Below are 16,198 nucleotides of genomic sequence, written 5' to 3'. Positions count from 1 at the left end.
GGGTTTTTTTGCTCGTTTCGCTGGTTTTTTAAATTCACTTGCACTTCTTGTCTTGGTGGGTTTAGTTACTGTTTGTCTTTGGGGCAAAATGTTACTCGGCTGCTCAGCACATGAAATTCAAGCTTATGAAGACACAACTTTACCTCTTTTACATACTTCGTCTTCAAGGTACAAACGGATAAAAGGCACATTTTCAACCAAGAGGCTGTAAGAAGCAGAGGATTTGAATTCAGTTTCTGTAGACACGTAATGGAGTGCTATGCATTGCATATTAACACACCCATGTTTTGTTACAGTGTTCTCTGAAACTTCACAGCTATTTCTCCCATTCGGAAAATAGCTTATTTGAGAAGACCGGTTGCTGGAAGGTTGTTCTTACACCCCGTGCTGTTGTTTGTCGGGTTTATTCTCGCTGCGTTTCTGCTCACATCTGTATAAAATGGGAATTCAATCAAAGCAAACCGAATCTAAAGGAGTAGACATAAAGTCACAAAAAAGGAGTAGCCATTTGTTTCTCTCTTTGCCAGGCTAAAATCCTAAACATCTTGTAGGAAAAGAAATAAGGACAGAGATGGAAGGATTCCATCAGTTTTCCTGATGAGCAGACAGAAGGCTGATTTGAGCAGATGTGAGGGAATTGGATTATTTGCTTAAAGTCCAAGGATTCTTGGATGTGAGGTTTGCTGTGCGGTCGGATGACAGGTAAAAAATGAGTTGGCATTTATGTTTGCAGAGTTACCATTTGCCAAATTGTACCTGACGTCCTGCATCACTTTGCCACATGGAATGGGAAGAATTGCCATTGGGTAAATCCTGTGAACTTTCTTCTTTTGACTCTTAGTATTCCTTAGACTAGTAAAGGTCTGGATTTTTATATAAATCCGATATATTCCTATATAACGGATGTATATTTTTTCATAAAATGGTGATGGCTTCTCTCATTTGAATGGCTGGTGACTGATTCAGTCCCCGTTTTCAGCCCTGGTGTCACCCAAGTGCTGAGATAATTGGGCTATTTTCAGACTTTGCGCCACGCAACCAACCACCAGGTACAGTTGAAACACGAGTACTGTACGTGGCAAGACTATTCCCTTTCCAGCCTGAAGATGGCTGTTCACAGAACGATAACGAGCTATTCTTAGCTAATTGTGTTATAATGAAGCAGAATACTTTCCAGCTCCAACAGTGGACCTACAAATGCTTCCAGTTTTGCTCATCTTACGTGAGGGTTTTTTGTCTGGAGGGGAGAAAACAACCCTCTGTCATGAGGCGCAGCAAGCGGGAGAGGATCCAGAAATGTTGGGAGTTCTGCCCAAATTTATCCAGCCCTTTGTGCTGGCCCTGTGATAAGCACAAACTGGACAAAAAAAGTTGCCAAAAATGGCTCGACATGTGTAGATATTCTGTGAACTCCGTTCCAGGAGCTGATATAAATGTAACGGGAGGTGAGATCATGTCATTTGCAAAGAGGCTTTTACAAATCGTCACCGTTTCCTGGGTAAGTGTTGCCCTGAGAGTTTTGTTTTCATGTTCCAGTTCATGATTTTAATGTTTCGCTTCGCTTGGTCTGAGATCTTTGGGAGGTTTACATGCTTCTTGCTGGGCTTGGATGCTGATTGCCTCCGGCTTTGAAGGGATTCCAAGGGGTCTTTTGGTGTCAGGTAATTCAGGTTTGACTGTGTCATTGCACGGAAATGCGCACGTGTTCCCCATCGCTGGAGGGATCAGAAATGTGCAATAAAACCTTCTTGCTATATCTGAAACCTGGAAAAAACCCACTTGAATAGTGTTTGCCATCTGGACATCAGGCCTTTTGCTGTAAACCAAAAGGAAGTTTTCCGTTGATTGTGTTGAATTTTGCATTGGGAATTAGAAAAATGCAAACTAAAAATTAAAGCAAATTTAGGAAGTTTATTTAGGAACTTCACCTGTTGAAAAGATTTTCAAATAGCTGCTTTGTGAAAGGGATTATTAAACTTATAAATTCAGCAGCTGTAAAGCAATAACATGGCTCAATCAATAGAAATTTTCAGTCCTGCTCTTTATTAGTTCATTCACCTCATAATTAAGTAATTGTAAGCAAAGCAAGCTGACTTTTTTTAATGGAAATTAACAAATGCTGAGCTCTCAAAGCTTTGCAGCATTTCTCTACTTTAAAATTATCTGACCTAATACCTGATGCTATTTCTGGTTTATTTAAGAGCTGAGTTTTCTACTATTATACATTGATGGGATGGGTGCAGTTTTGTGATGTTGGGTACTGCTGCAAATGGTTGGTTTATCGCATTCTAAAAGCTTTTTCCTCAGGGTTTCAGAATAAAATACCAATTCATGGCAACATGAATGGATGTTCCAAAATACCAGCTGCTAGAACTAATGGTTAAACATTCCTACATTAAAGCTGTTAACAAATTTATGTGATAAAACGATTCTGCTCCCGTACGTGAAAAAGAATCTTCCGGTCACAGGCACATCAGGAAGAATTAAAATGATTGTTCTTATTTAAAATAATGTTACATTGTCAAATTCTGCTTCTGTTTCATCTGAGGTTGTTTGGACATTGTTGTATGTTGCAGGGATCCTCTGAGATTGTAAACTCCACAAGCAGGACATCAGGAACCAGTTGCTGAGGTGGGACTTAGCAGCATCAGAAGTCAAATGCGTTTTTGCATTAACTGCAAAAATGATGCTTAATACTTTTTTTTTGCACTGTTAAGGATGAGAAGTTTGCTGGACAAGTGCTGTTCTTCATTCCCTTCCCATTTCTGAAGTGCTCTCTCTCGCTGAGTGAAGTTGCCTTCCCTCTCCTTGATTGCCTAAAGAGGCAATTGTGCGGTCCTAAAAATAACCAAGGAATCCGAAACAGGAGTCTCGGTGAAATTCCCTCTCTTGGTGGGAATTTTGCCATGAATTTCAATGAGTTCAGGACTTTGTTTGATGTGTTGGCCACCCGCTGAAGTGGACTTGTTCCTGGGCTGTTGTCCCAGCCGCCTCTTGTTCTGGTTCCTGGAATAACCACTTTGATAAGGGATTTATCACTTACAAATATGGAGCAGGTCGTGGAGTGAGCACTTTGCATACAGAGGAGCTGTTGCTTAAAAACACCCAGCAAATGCTTTCCTAAAACTTCTGTGGGTTATTTTTAGTTGGTTGTTTAGGATCGATGATGGCCTCTAGGGATTAACTGCGGTCTTCGAATTAATGAATATTTGGTGAATCCCATTTACTATGAGTTCTAACGTTGTTAGTGGCAAGTGCACATGATCAATTCATTTGTAACAAATGAAGTTTCTAGAAGATACTAATAACACAGTTTTGGAAGGGATGGGGTTGTGCTTGCTCAATCCAAGGAGAGCTGAATGTGCCTCCTCCAGCTGAACTTATCCCATGGTCACCAAGCCAATTAATGCAACATCACAGGACCCCTTGAGGCTAAAGCAGAAATGTCCCTTTCGGAAACAAAGGCTGAATGTCCTGATTAATTTGCTTCAGAAAAACTTATTCAAGCTGAAATTTTTGAGGATACTTAAGATGCTTTACAAGACAGAGGTTTTAGCATAGACTTCACTGTTTAGGTTTATTCTTTGCCAAAATTTTTCTTTTTATGGCAATTTGTTCTCAAAATGATGGAGAGTTGCTTTTGTCCTATTCCCTTCCACCTGCTCCTCTCTCCTCCCCTCCAAATTACAGTTTTGCAGCCGAAAATCTGAGGTACTATGTGTGATGAGGATGAAACCACCGCCCTTGTATGTGACAACGGTTCCGGGCTTTGCAAAGCCGGGTTTGCAGGAGATGATGCCCCAAGAGCTGTATTTCCATCCATCGTTGGACGTCCTCGACATCAGGTCAGTTGGTGCCGAAGAGGAAGTGCTGCCTGGTTTGAGTAGTTGTTTTGGGTTGATTTTGGGTTTTTGTGGGTTTTTTTATGAGACTTTAGACATGGCAACGAGAAAGTATCAGATTGAATCACGCAGAACTCCCGTTGTCATTTGTGGGAATGTAGCTCGTGAAGATCTTCATGATCCTTTGGAAAGGTGTCTTCAAGCACAGAATGTTGACTTTAAAAGAATATATGAAGGTGTTTTATCAAAACAAAGCTTGTTGGATTAATTAATGCCCATCAATACATAGAAAAAAGATAGGCAGAACATGAGAACCAGATGAACAATAATAATAAATTCCTTTTTGTGTTCTGTTAAGCAACATTATGGCCCAATAAACTTCCAAAAATATGTGTAGCACATTGCTTAATGAACTCAAACAGTACTGGAAAGGATAAACGTGGGTTTTCTTGACCTTGGGAAGGGTCTTTCTGCTTAATTAGTTTCTTAAAGGTTCCCTTATAAATAGAAGATTCAGATTTTTTGTTTGTTTTGTTCATCTCTGAGTCAGATTTTAATTTTCTGGGCTGTAGAAAAGCCTTCCCTAAAGTTCTGTGTGTTCTTTTGCTGAGATAAATAAGCCTGGTTTGACAGGCTCAAAATACTAAGCTTTTTAAGGAACGCATTTTGAACAGTTCTATGAATTGTTGAAGATGAATATCGGTTGTTGAAAACATCCATTCTTGACCCTCTTACACTGTTTGTTGGCTTTTGACATGTAGTTTTGCACAGGTAAGCAGCCCAGCAGCCCTATTATTGAATCCATGGAATTAAAAGATATGCACGAGAAAAATATTTTTATGCTAATTGATGAATATTTTACCTCATATGCTGTCACATTATTTGGGGCAATTGTGATAGACTTCCTAATGCAAACAGGATAAACTTAGCTAAACTATTATTTAATAAATGAGTTTGATTTTAGAGTATCTGTCTCTGTTTTATAGAAATTAATGCTTCTTTGCAGAATGGCAGTAGCAGGTACAGTATTTTGGATGAAATTTTAACGTAAACATGATATTCTATCTCTAATGTACATGATATACTGCACTAACATTAGAATAATATACTTTGCAGGGTGTTATGGTGGGAATGGGTCAAAAAGACAGTTATGTGGGGGATGAAGCGCAAAGTAAAAGAGGGATCCTGACGCTGAAGTATCCCATTGAGCATGGAATCATCACCAACTGGGATGACATGGAAAAGGTGGGCGTTCGTTTTCAATGTAATTTTGTTGAGGTGTCGTCTTATCCAAGACATACAATTTGCCATTAATCTTATAAACCTTGAAGAATTCGTAATCTCGCTGTAGTTAAAGGGATAGGCCAGGAAATCAGTACCAGGAGTTGATCAGGTCTTGGCAGTTCTAGAGTTGCTCTTCTTCTAAAAAGCAAATGCTTATTACTCATCAGATTTGGCAGTGTGTTAGAAAAGTATTTTACACTTTATACCTACTGTTTTCAACCTTGACGTTCATACTGAGGCAGAATGTTTGACAACGATAGAAAGCAGCTAAAGTAAAAGAGAAAAATAAAAGGTTGAGATTCATCAGAGGTGAATCAGAGAAATATTCAAGCTACATTACTGAAGCTGGGAACACAAACTGTGAGGTGGAGGAGGGATTTTTCCCTCCTGAGCGCTTGCCTTCACGAACAAGACGATGTGTGATGCCCACATCTTGTATTGCATGTGACATCCTCACTGTCAGTTAAAGAGGAAAAGACAGATTGGGGCTTCCTATCCCTATACTAATTCTTTTAGAGTGGAATATATATTTTTCTTTCCTGAAGCATGTTTTTCTGTTGCCAGTTCCAGTTAGCTGTTAACATCTGGATGGTGAGAAGGCGTCTTTATTCCCTATCAAGCCAAACATTCTTGGCATGAGGTCAGTGCAGTGGCCTCTGTGCAATGCCCACTCAAGGATGTCCCAGGCCAGGCAGTTCAGTCGCTTGTCATGTCCAGGTGGAATGGAATGGGAACTCCATGAGAAAATTCTTCTAGTAATTTTTCCTATGGAAAATACCCCTGATAGGAAGACAGGAGGCCGGTGTTGTTCTCTACTCACACTCGCTGAGACAATGTATATGCAACTCTAATACATATATCTAAAATTGCTTATCCTATCATATTTGCAAACCCAAACTGATAAGTGCGGTGTGTTCCAGATGAACAGACCGAAGTTTGTACAGGAGCAATGGGAGTTCCTCACTTCATATTTGGAAATCAATTGCCTCTAGATGGAAGCACAGTATTTGCATTTCATGATTGTACCGCTTGTTGGGAGGATACCTTCCTCCGTTCTGCAGAGTAGAAAGTCGACCTCATACATCCATTATGTTGTTCTGCCTCATAATTCTCCTGCTGTCTGCATTCAGCAATAAATTGTATTTCCCTGCAGGAAAAAAAAAACGGAAAAAAATAAAAAGGAGGTCACTATTTTATGTTCTTCCATCAGCGATTGGTCTCTGCATCTGGAAATTGTCCTGTGTCTAACACGTATTGGTCTGTATCTTTCTCTGTTAAGGCTGGATGCTAGAACAGACTATCTAAAATCTAGTTAGGAAAAGGAACTTGGAAAGGTAAAAAGGTGACATGTGCTTTACTGTAGTGTAAACTCATGGCTGGATTGATTGATTTTTAGGGTGTGTGGTGGAGGCTTCAGGCAGTGCTGTGGTTCAACTAATGGTCAGATACTCTATGGGTTCTTGCAGTTTGAACTTCTCTTTGCCACTTGAATGGAGGAAGGAATTACTTGTGAAAGGGGGTCCCTGGCCCAAATTTTCCTTTTGCTGACAGTTTGCAACACGTAGTTGCATCTGGCAAAGATGCACCAGCACTGAGGTGTGCTTGATGGGACAGAAAGCCAAGGCTGCGTTCAAGTGAATGCGCAACAAGCCTGAGAGGAAGGCAGTGGTGGGAAAGAGGCAAGAAATAGCCTTGCTAACTTTTGTGATTATTGCAAATAAGAAAAGTAGCTTAAAGAATATATATATATATGGGTTTCCTGCTTCAGTCATATGTTTACATGCATATCTCAGTTTCCCCTGAAGCTCTGTAACACACACACTCTTGTGGCTGAGAGAGCTTCTGAAATCCAATCCCTGAAGTTTTGGTGCTAAGGGAATATCTATTGTATATGTCTATATATTTTTCCTCCAAATTTTTTTTTAAACCAGTTGCATGATTTTGATCCAAACAAGAAATTTCTTTCCAGTGCTTGGAAATGCTACTACTGAAAGCATCGCAATGTAGGAGAAACAAGAGAATTAGTGGGTAACGTGCCAAAAATGGGACAAAGGCATCATAGTGCCCAACCATTCATATATTAGAAAAAGCAGGGGGTCACCAAAAGCATCTATGTGTGTGAGATAGAGAGCGAGGATGCTGCAGGATGCACAGAGACCCGTGTGAATGGAGGAGGAGGACACGGAGGCGATGAAATGAAGCATTCTTCTCCTCCCGTGCTTCAGTTCACAATATTCAAATGGGGACTGCACTGTTTTCCGCTGGATAATAATACCGGGCATTGTCCATCACTGTTAATTTGTTCACGGTGACTGAGCTGACAACCTATGGGAGGGAAAGCGTTGGGATGGAGCGTTTTCTGGCTACGTGAATATTTAATATACATGTTGGGATAATTCTTCCTCACTAATTTCTCTTTGTTGTTTTTCTTGCTGCTTACATTTAATTCTCATGACCTGTAAAATCCAACGCTGAACTGGTTTTGCTTCTTGTAGAATATCGTTATCCATTAACATTCTGGTTATCATTAGGTTGAATCTAATGGGCTGTGCAGTGCCCGATCCTGCTGGTTTTGGGGAAAAACCTGCAAACTTCTGGTCCTGGTTTGTGAGTCCAGGTTGGCTCCTCACTGCTGAGAATGCCAATACTTAGTTAATTATGCAAACATGGAGGTTTCTTCTCTTCCTTTGGTTCTTTCATGTCTGAAATGGCGGAAGAAACTTACGTGTGATTTCTATACGTTTTTGTCCAAACTTTTACATGATTACTTTCTGTTATATTCAAATTTTTTCTATCTTTGTGTTCTAAACCTTCAAATGGAAGATGTCCCAGCATCCCAAGCCCCAGTTCTGGAAACATCTCATGTTTTTTAGGGGACTGGGATGAAACTGCATTTGGTTTTTTTTTAGGCATGATCATGTTCTTAATGAATAATTCCATCTCTGGACAGATGTTGTCTTTGTAGGTGCTTGGAATTTATGGATCTTCTTTCCATCTAAGTTAATTTTGGAGCATAATAATACTTTTTTTCTAGGATATTAATGAAATAAACTTACCCTGTGTCCCTCTTCAGAGAAGATGATCCATGCTCTGTTTAGGAAATCCTAAGTGGAGTCCGTTGTGTAGGTTAGATTCTATTGTTATGGCAGAAATACAATGGTTTAATGTCTGCAAAAAATATAATTACTGTATTTGAAAAGCTTTCTGTGGACAGAAGGAACGATTTTCAGAACACTTTTCTAAAGCGCTTTTCGGTTTTAGATTTGGCATCATTCTTTCTACAACGAACTCCGGGTTGCGCCGGAGGAACATCCCGTCCTGCTGACCGAGGCCCCTTTGAATCCCAAGGCCAACCGGGAAAAAATGACTCAGGTAATCATCTGGATGTTGTTCCACGGATCATTTCTGCACAGAAGCAGCCAAAAATATAAATAGCCCTGGGTATTCAGATCTGGGAGATGATCTTTAAGGGTTGGTGTGGGTTGGCCAGGCCATGGTGAGAGCAAAAGTTTCTGCTGCTCATGCAAATACTCTAGATGGCCCTAAAATGTTTTGTACCTGATTTTGGCAGTGCAACATATGGAACCAGCCTCTTAAAAACTTGAAATAGTTTTTTTTGTTCACAAGAGTGTGTGTGTGCTCAGTTCTGGAAGTGGGGAAGCTGGAGGCCAAAGCTGCTGATGCTGAATGTTGGTGTGTAGATAAAGATGACCCAGGATTAATGTAATTTTTTGGATGGAGTTATGAGTCGTTGATGTATTCAAATCTGAGGTTTGCAAGGGCTGTACCAGCTGAATCACACTTTGAGTTTTGGATCAGTGACACCTTTAATGTCCCTACCCCCTGGCCACCAAGAGCACTCAACTTGTGGTAGTCCAGCTCCTCAGGTTGTGCTGTCCCAGCTTCTGCTTTCTACCCTGAACACTGTCACTTTATCAACACTTCTGCACGAGACAAAATCCTAATTATCATATCAGTATTTCATTTTTTTGGAAGATTTAAATAAAGGTATTTGAAGGCCATCATGAGGATGACTTTGCGGAGCTCCCAACTGGAGCACCTGGATCAGGGGAAAATTGTTCAAAAACTGGAGTCTTTGTGTTGCTTTGGGAAAACGGGTTGTCTGAAGCATTCAAATTTAAGTGATGCTTTGCTGAAGATTTTTGCCTGTGGCATACCCAGTCTCATTTAGCAAACTGAGATCAGAACCAGAAGTCAAGCTCTGAAGTTTATTTTATAGCAGTCTTCTGGCTAAAAGTCCACCTTATGAATTTAACCAGTGATGTAACCAGAAGTAAGTGTGGTTTAAATACAGATATAGGTGTAAAACCACCTGGGAAAATTAGATGTGGATCTGCACTTCCCTTTGTGCCCACTTTTGGCATATATTTAATAGGAAGATTATGCATCAATTTAGCAACAGTGTAAATAAACTAATTAAGTAGTGAGCTTGACAGCACACGTTACTGGGAGATAATACAACTGGGAGATAATAAACAACAACAGACCATAAGAAAAGCCTGGTTTATAACAACCGGGAGGCGTGGTTCATACAGTAGACATGTCTAGGACTATTTCTCTGTCATTACACTGTAATGATAAATCCTGTTTTCAAGACTGTTTAAAGGCTTATTGTTTATTACTGATTGCATTAAATTCATCACATTAATTAGCTCAAAATATCAGTAATTCGTGTATTCTTTAATGCAAAGCATAATTTTCATTAAAAGTAGACTTCATTGGCAAAGCTATTAGCTTATGAAATCCGAAGTTTGAGTTTAACCCCCTGATGTCAGTGGCTCTGATGGGTACAACAGTGATGGTTGAGGTTTATGGTTGGACTTGATGATCTTAAGGGTCCAACCTAAATGGTTCTATAATTCTATGAAATATGGTCCCAGCAGCACCAACCATGATGGCGTAACGCTGTATTTAGGAATAAAGCACCAAAGGACACCCAGAAAACCCTGATCACAGTCAGTGTAGCATGTCACGAGATTCACTTGCCAGAGGAATCCATGGATGCTTCAGCAGAGGAGCTTCTGAAACGGAACAAAAGCTGCATCAGGAACAGCTGGTTCTTTCTTGTGATGGGAATAGACAGATTATTCCTTGTGGCTTCTTCCAGCTGTGCTTTCTATAAATCTTTAGTACGTACATACCTATATATACATATAAATACTTTAGATTGCTGTGTTGTTGCAGTTCTGACATCAGGATAAAAAAAGTTATCCCAAGGTGTCATCTTCAATTAGTATTATCACTAAAAATCTGACCTAGTCCGAGGTTAATGGAAAGATATCCACTGACTTCAGTCATTTTTAATGAAATCCTAAAGACAACATAGCTTGTTGTTCACAGAAGAACCACAGTTCAGGAGGGGGCTCAGGAGCAGAAACTGGTGGTATTAATTAAAAAAAGAAGAAAGAGAAAATGTACTGTCTCTTCAGCTACTTTGAAGTGTAGATCCTGAAGGTTTTCAAATTCTGAATTCTAGATTATGTTCGAGACGTTCAACGTGCCAGCCATGTATGTGGCAATTCAGGCGGTGCTGTCTCTGTACGCGTCTGGAAGAACCACCGGTGAGTCTTTCTGCGCGTTGTATTTTCCACCTGTTCCTCTCTCGTGTATGTATGTTCACACACACAAATATATCTTTATTACCGTGCACCAGCTGTGCATTAAGTAGAACTGACAGCCATATGGAAGTGGAATATTTCCCACCATCCTGGTTTTTGGATTTTTGTTTTAGTTTTTTTCATTACAGGTATGGGTGTAGATTTATGATTTTCTTCTTCAAAAGCTCAAGTGACTACAGCTCAACTCTATGAACAGATGAAAGATGATAGAGTTTGATACTGCCCTTAATTGCACAGCATAAAGAAGCTGTGTCTTAACTAGATTGTTCCAAAGCCATGGTTCCTTCTTACTTTAGACCTACCTCTGTTGTTAAGCTGCATTCCCAGTAGGGGGAAAAAAAAAGCAACCAACATTCAGTAGTTAAATGAAAGTGTTTCATTTAAATGTTGAATTTGGATCACATAATGATGTCTGCTGTTAAGCGATCGTCAGAATTAGCATGGAGGTCTCTTATTGCCATTTAGAGTCTGATCAAGCATTGAGACAATAAACCTCTTCTTAGCAACTCTTGAGTCTTCATATACTTTGAAAAAAATTAAAATGCCATCTGTCTTTGTAGCCTGATGCCACAATATAATTTTGTATCAAAAGATCAACAGCTTACAGGAATTACGATTCTCATCAGTACTATTCTGTGTTTAAAATTCAACTATTTGCATGCGTGTTTGGTATCAGAAATGCCTCATTCATTTTGAGTGGGAAGCATGTTCTTCATTTCCTATCCAAGAATATCAATACCATGGCTGTGCAGAAATAACCTGTTGTTATATTTTCCCTGATGGGGTGGTTTATTTTAATGGCAGATTCAAATTTTTAAGTTTATAGATAGATTTTTTTCATTGCAATTTGTACATTGGTTCATGTCTGTAAAGTGCTAGGGGTTGTCTGAAGATAAAGCCTCCACATACATGTTGAAACTCCTTTCCACTCAGGGATGGAATATGCAGGTATCCATGAAACCACATACAACTGTATTATGAAGTGTGAAATCAACATTATTGCTAGCATCCATTCAGCAAAAACAATACAATCAGATTGCTGAATGTTTCCCTCAATTCATCTCATGTGACTATCTCTTTAATTACACAAGTGACAGAAGCAATTGTCCTGTGAGCATCTTTATTTGTTGCACGTTTCAGCTGAGAATATGGAATATGTGGAGACCCTGTATCAGGGGGAAATAACCAGCTTCTCCTTTTCTTTCACTTCCCAGGAATAGTTTTGGATTCTGGCGACGGTGTCACACACAACGTGCCTATCTATGAGGGCTACGCCTTGCCTCACGCCATCATGAGACTCGATCTGGCGGGCAGAGACCTGACCGACTATCTCATGAAAATTCTCACAGAGAGAGGCTACTCTTTTGTCACCACTGGTAACGAGCTGTGCTTTGGATGATGCACTTTGCACACTTATACTCTGTTAGTTGTCCTATTACGCAGGAGGCGTGTACCTGGTGAGATGCATCAAAATCCCATCACTAGGTTGGTCTGGGAGTAACAGTTCATGTTGGCTAATGGGATTCTCCTGACTTCGGCTTTCAGCTTATCTGGGGAGCACCAAGGACAAGGGTGCCAACTGATTAGGGAATCCTAAGCTAGTGGTAAATTTAAGGAGTTGTTGTGTTTGATCATATCTCTTCCACAGACAAAGGAACAAAGTAGCTGGCAAGGAATGAACCTCTAGAGATTTGATCGAGGTTTTATGACGTAGACTTGTAAACATAAATCTTTACAGTGTTCTGTAGTACAATATATGTTTTATTTACCAATGAGGGAAATTTGGTAATGCAAAAGGAAAGTAATGTTGTTGAGACAACAGAGCGGTCAGAATCCACTGAATCGTGCAACCATCGTGAACAAAGGGAAACGTACATGAGAAAATCTGTGTTCTAGCTGTCATCCTCTACATTGGTTTAAAACGTTTCTTTACTGCCTGCAGCCGAACGGGAGATAGTGAGAGATGTCAAGGAGAAGCTTTGCTACGTAGCTTTGGATTTTGAAAATGAAATGGCAACTGCGGCTTCCTCCTCCTCTCTTGAGAAGAGCTACGAGCTTCCTGATGGACAAGTCATCACCATTGGGAATGAACGGTTCCGATGCCCAGAAACTCTCTTCCAGCCATCCTTCATAGGTGGGACACAACTTTTTCTTTCTAGGGACTTGACATAGAATGAAAACAAGAATTTCTTAGATATTATAGTTGACATTCAGCTGTAGGAACAGAGGTATTTATCCTCAAATGTCCTTAGAAATGTAGTTTCTGACCTAATCAGTTTTTTAGAAACTAAGAACGTTGCTGCTACAGCTACTGGACAAAAAGACACCTCTCAGTTTAGAAATACTTGGATCCAAAGATGGTTTCAACCTCTTGAAAAAGCAATGGAGTTTCTAAGATGATGTTTGAAAGTCCTGTCAGAAGATCATGCTTTTTATCTTGACTGGCTGATAAATAGCTGCACAGTGCTGCTTATATGTGTTTTTTATCTAGATGCTGCTTCTGTCTGTCCTTTTATCGTATTAATCTGTGATTTTGATAATACAAAATCAAATGGTGCGGTGTTTTCCAGTAGCTTTATCTGCATTGTTAAAATTCTCATTCTCTCCAGTGGATGACCGACGCTTGATGTGGTAACTCATGCTGCCCTCGCAAATTTCCCAATTCCCACTTAAATTCTGCTCTTGAGAACTGAGCAAAATCCCTGCAGGCACTTTGGCACAATTTCCATCATTCTAAATGGCGAAGCCAGCTACGCTTGTGTGTAGGAAAGGAAACTATTTGAGCATTAATGTAGCTCCAAGTTCTGTATTTGAACATCAGCAGGAATGATGCTAAAATATTCTATATTTGAACATCAGCAGGAGAAATTATCTTTAGCAGACAGAGGGATTTGGCTGCCAGAAATGTATCAGGGACCAGAGTTCATGCTAAACCATGGTCAGTATTGGAAACATAGCGATGGAAATTAGGATTTCCTGGGTCACAGGTCTTTGCTGAAATGCACGTGTTGAGCTGGTTAAAAAGTCTCGTACTTGAAGTTCAAACTGCGTTCCCAGGGCTGTATCTGGTCTGTTCATTTTCTATAGCAAAAAATAGTACCATAAGTTAACTTTTACTGTACTGGCATTCAAATTAAACCAACACCTCAAAAGCAAGGTGGCTCACTGAAATGCCAAGTGGGCTTCTATTTCTAGCTCACAGCATCATGAAAGGTTATAGAAATAGCAAACTATTGCAGTAATGCCTCATTTTAAATTTTTCCTTTTTTTTCTTAATTGAGGAAGTAAAAAACTCAATATGAAATCATAGTGGGGATATTTCTTTCTCACAAGTTTATTTTGCTTGTACAATTACTATGTTGAGATGACAAAGGAGGTGAGGAGTGTGTCTTGTCCTTTCTCCTTCCTCTCTTAAGCATCACAAAGCTTTTTCTTGTATCCTTTTTCACCTTGGAGTTTTAAGGAAGACAGCTTGGACTAGTGAGCTTTGCTTTTATTTTAACAGTAATAAAATGAAGGGCACGAAGAGAAATAACATGTTGAAACTTCTTTCCTCTCAGGGATGGAATCTGCAGGTATCCATGAAACCACTTACAACAGTATTATGAAATGTGATATCGACATCCGGAAGGATCTCTACGCTAATAACGTCCTCTCCGGAGGAACCACGATGTATCCTGGGATTGGTGATCGTATGCAGAAGGAGATTACAGCTTTGGCTCCGAGTACCATGAAGATTAAGGTGATTTTTAACACCCATACTTATGTTGGAAAGTTAAATCTCATAAACAAATCAAAATATCCATAAGAGAATGCCCAGGTCTTGCATCCCAAGTCCTGATAGCCTCGAACAGCTTGATATCCCTTTTCTTCCTACCAACCAAAGCAGAATTAAAAAAGGCATTTGAGTGGTATGGGAATAAAAATGTTTGCTGAAGCAATGGGAGTTGGTGAGGACGTTTTGAGAAAATGTCAAACAACAATTAAGGAAAACAGTCCTGGGGGTTAATATTTTTAATTGGATTTTTTTCATATATGTTTATTATTTTCAGTAGCTGTGTTATGGGCCGTGTTCAGATATCTCATGGGCTGCTCTGTCCGCTCATAGTCACATTGTAGCATCTCTACTGACTTGAGGCAGAAGACAAAAAATATGGCAGCCTTTCTACCTCTTACTTCACTGGAGTCATGCTCCTATGATGAAAACACTTTCATCTAGTTATTATTAGTAATATTTCATCCAAAGAGAGGGTTACTGTGCTTTCTGCGTGTCACTTTATTTACAACAAGTTGCACTTCTCTTCTAGATGATTGCACCGCCAGAACGTAAATACTCTGTCTGGATTGGGGGCTCCATATTGGCATCTCTGTCCACTTTTCAGCAAATGTGGATCAGTAAAGACGAATATGAGGAAGCCGGTCCCTCTATTGTCCATCGCAAGTGCTTTTGACCACGTCCATCACATCCTGTCAGTGATTAGTAGTGCTGGCTCTCTCCTTCTCACCTGCCCTTGATCACCTCTGAGGGTGGCTTTGGCTTTCTTCCACACGTTAAAAAAACCACACTGTATGGATGTCATAGAAATTAGCAGTTGATGCTAAAATGAGACTAACGTTTCAGTGATGGGTGTTTTCCAAGATTAATAACAATAGTTATACCATATGTTTTTGTAGACATCCGTTCTCCCTGCTGCAACCCAGGAGGTGACACACTAAGATGGTGTGTGGTGGTGTCTGCTCATCAATGGCCTCTGAAGTATCCGCATCAGTGGTTCTTTCAAACTCAAAGATAATGCAAAATTTAGGTACCAAAGAAAGCTTATTTGATGCAGTTGAGTGGTATGCAGGATTCTTCTAAGAGAGTTTATTTCCCTGAGGATACAGTGGATTGATGTGGGTGCCAATGTTCACATGGGTACCAGTTCTTTCCGTAGAGCTTCTATGCACGTCGCTCCTTGGTTACTTCTGAACTTACACCTAACAAGTTCATTTATTGGATGTATTATTGCTTTCTTCATCTCTCTGCCCAAGCAGTTAACTGATGTTTCATTTACTTTTGCTGTCCATGTGTTATGCTAAGCTAATGATTACAGAGTAAATAATAACCTTTTGAATATGTTATTGAAATACTCTGGGTTTAATGGATCAATAAAAGTGTAATTATCCATGTAAGGCTGCTGTGGCTTACATTAATTTAATAGAGTCTAGTTTATCTGTTAAAGATAAAATAATTACTACTAATTTGTATTTTAATTTTATTATGAAAAAGGCTTCATTCCCTCTGAGTTTTCTAGCTAAGCAATTTTGAAAGGAAAACAGAATTGTTTCACAGTTTCTATTTTAGAAAGAAAATAAAAAAATCTTCCCGGATGACAAATTTTCATAACGTTCAGTATGAATTAGAGTCAGCTATGAAGATTTTACTGTTTTGGA

The 16,198-nt window shown here is 39.6% G+C and overlaps 1 protein-coding gene across 4 annotated transcripts; it reads left to right on the top strand.

Moving 5' to 3' along the window:
• Positions 1-143: 143 nt before the first annotated feature.
• Positions 144-15,937, top strand: LOC102084489 (actin, aortic smooth muscle). Of its 4 annotated transcripts, none has more exons than XM_005511047.4 (10): positions 144-1,498; positions 2,577-2,631; positions 3,691-3,845; positions 4,959-5,087; positions 8,388-8,498; positions 10,624-10,708; positions 11,980-12,141; positions 12,708-12,899; positions 14,326-14,507; positions 15,073-15,937. In XM_005511047.4, exons 3-10 carry the CDS (start codon positions 3,717-3,719, stop codon positions 15,214-15,216), a joined length of 1,134 nt encoding a protein of 377 aa, XP_005511104.1. In that variant the 5' UTR covers positions 144-1,498; positions 2,577-2,631; positions 3,691-3,716; the 3' UTR covers positions 15,217-15,937. The 4 variants fall into 4 exon arrangements, with proteins under 4 accessions (XP_005511104.1, XP_005511107.1, XP_005511105.1 ...); XM_005511048.4 differs by lacking the exon at positions 144-1,498 and adding an exon at positions 1,528-1,661; XM_005511050.3 differs by lacking the exon at positions 2,577-2,631 and having other exon boundaries at positions 1,475-1,498.
• The last annotated feature ends 261 nt before the right edge of the window (positions 15,938-16,198 follow it).

Source organism: Columba livia, chromosome 5 (genome assembly GCF_036013475.1).
Source record: "Columba livia isolate bColLiv1 breed racing homer chromosome 5, bColLiv1.pat.W.v2, whole genome shotgun sequence".
Lineage (NCBI taxonomy): Eukaryota > Metazoa > Chordata > Aves > Columbiformes > Columbidae > Columba > Columba livia.
This window is presented reverse-complemented; position numbering and strand designations above follow the sequence as displayed.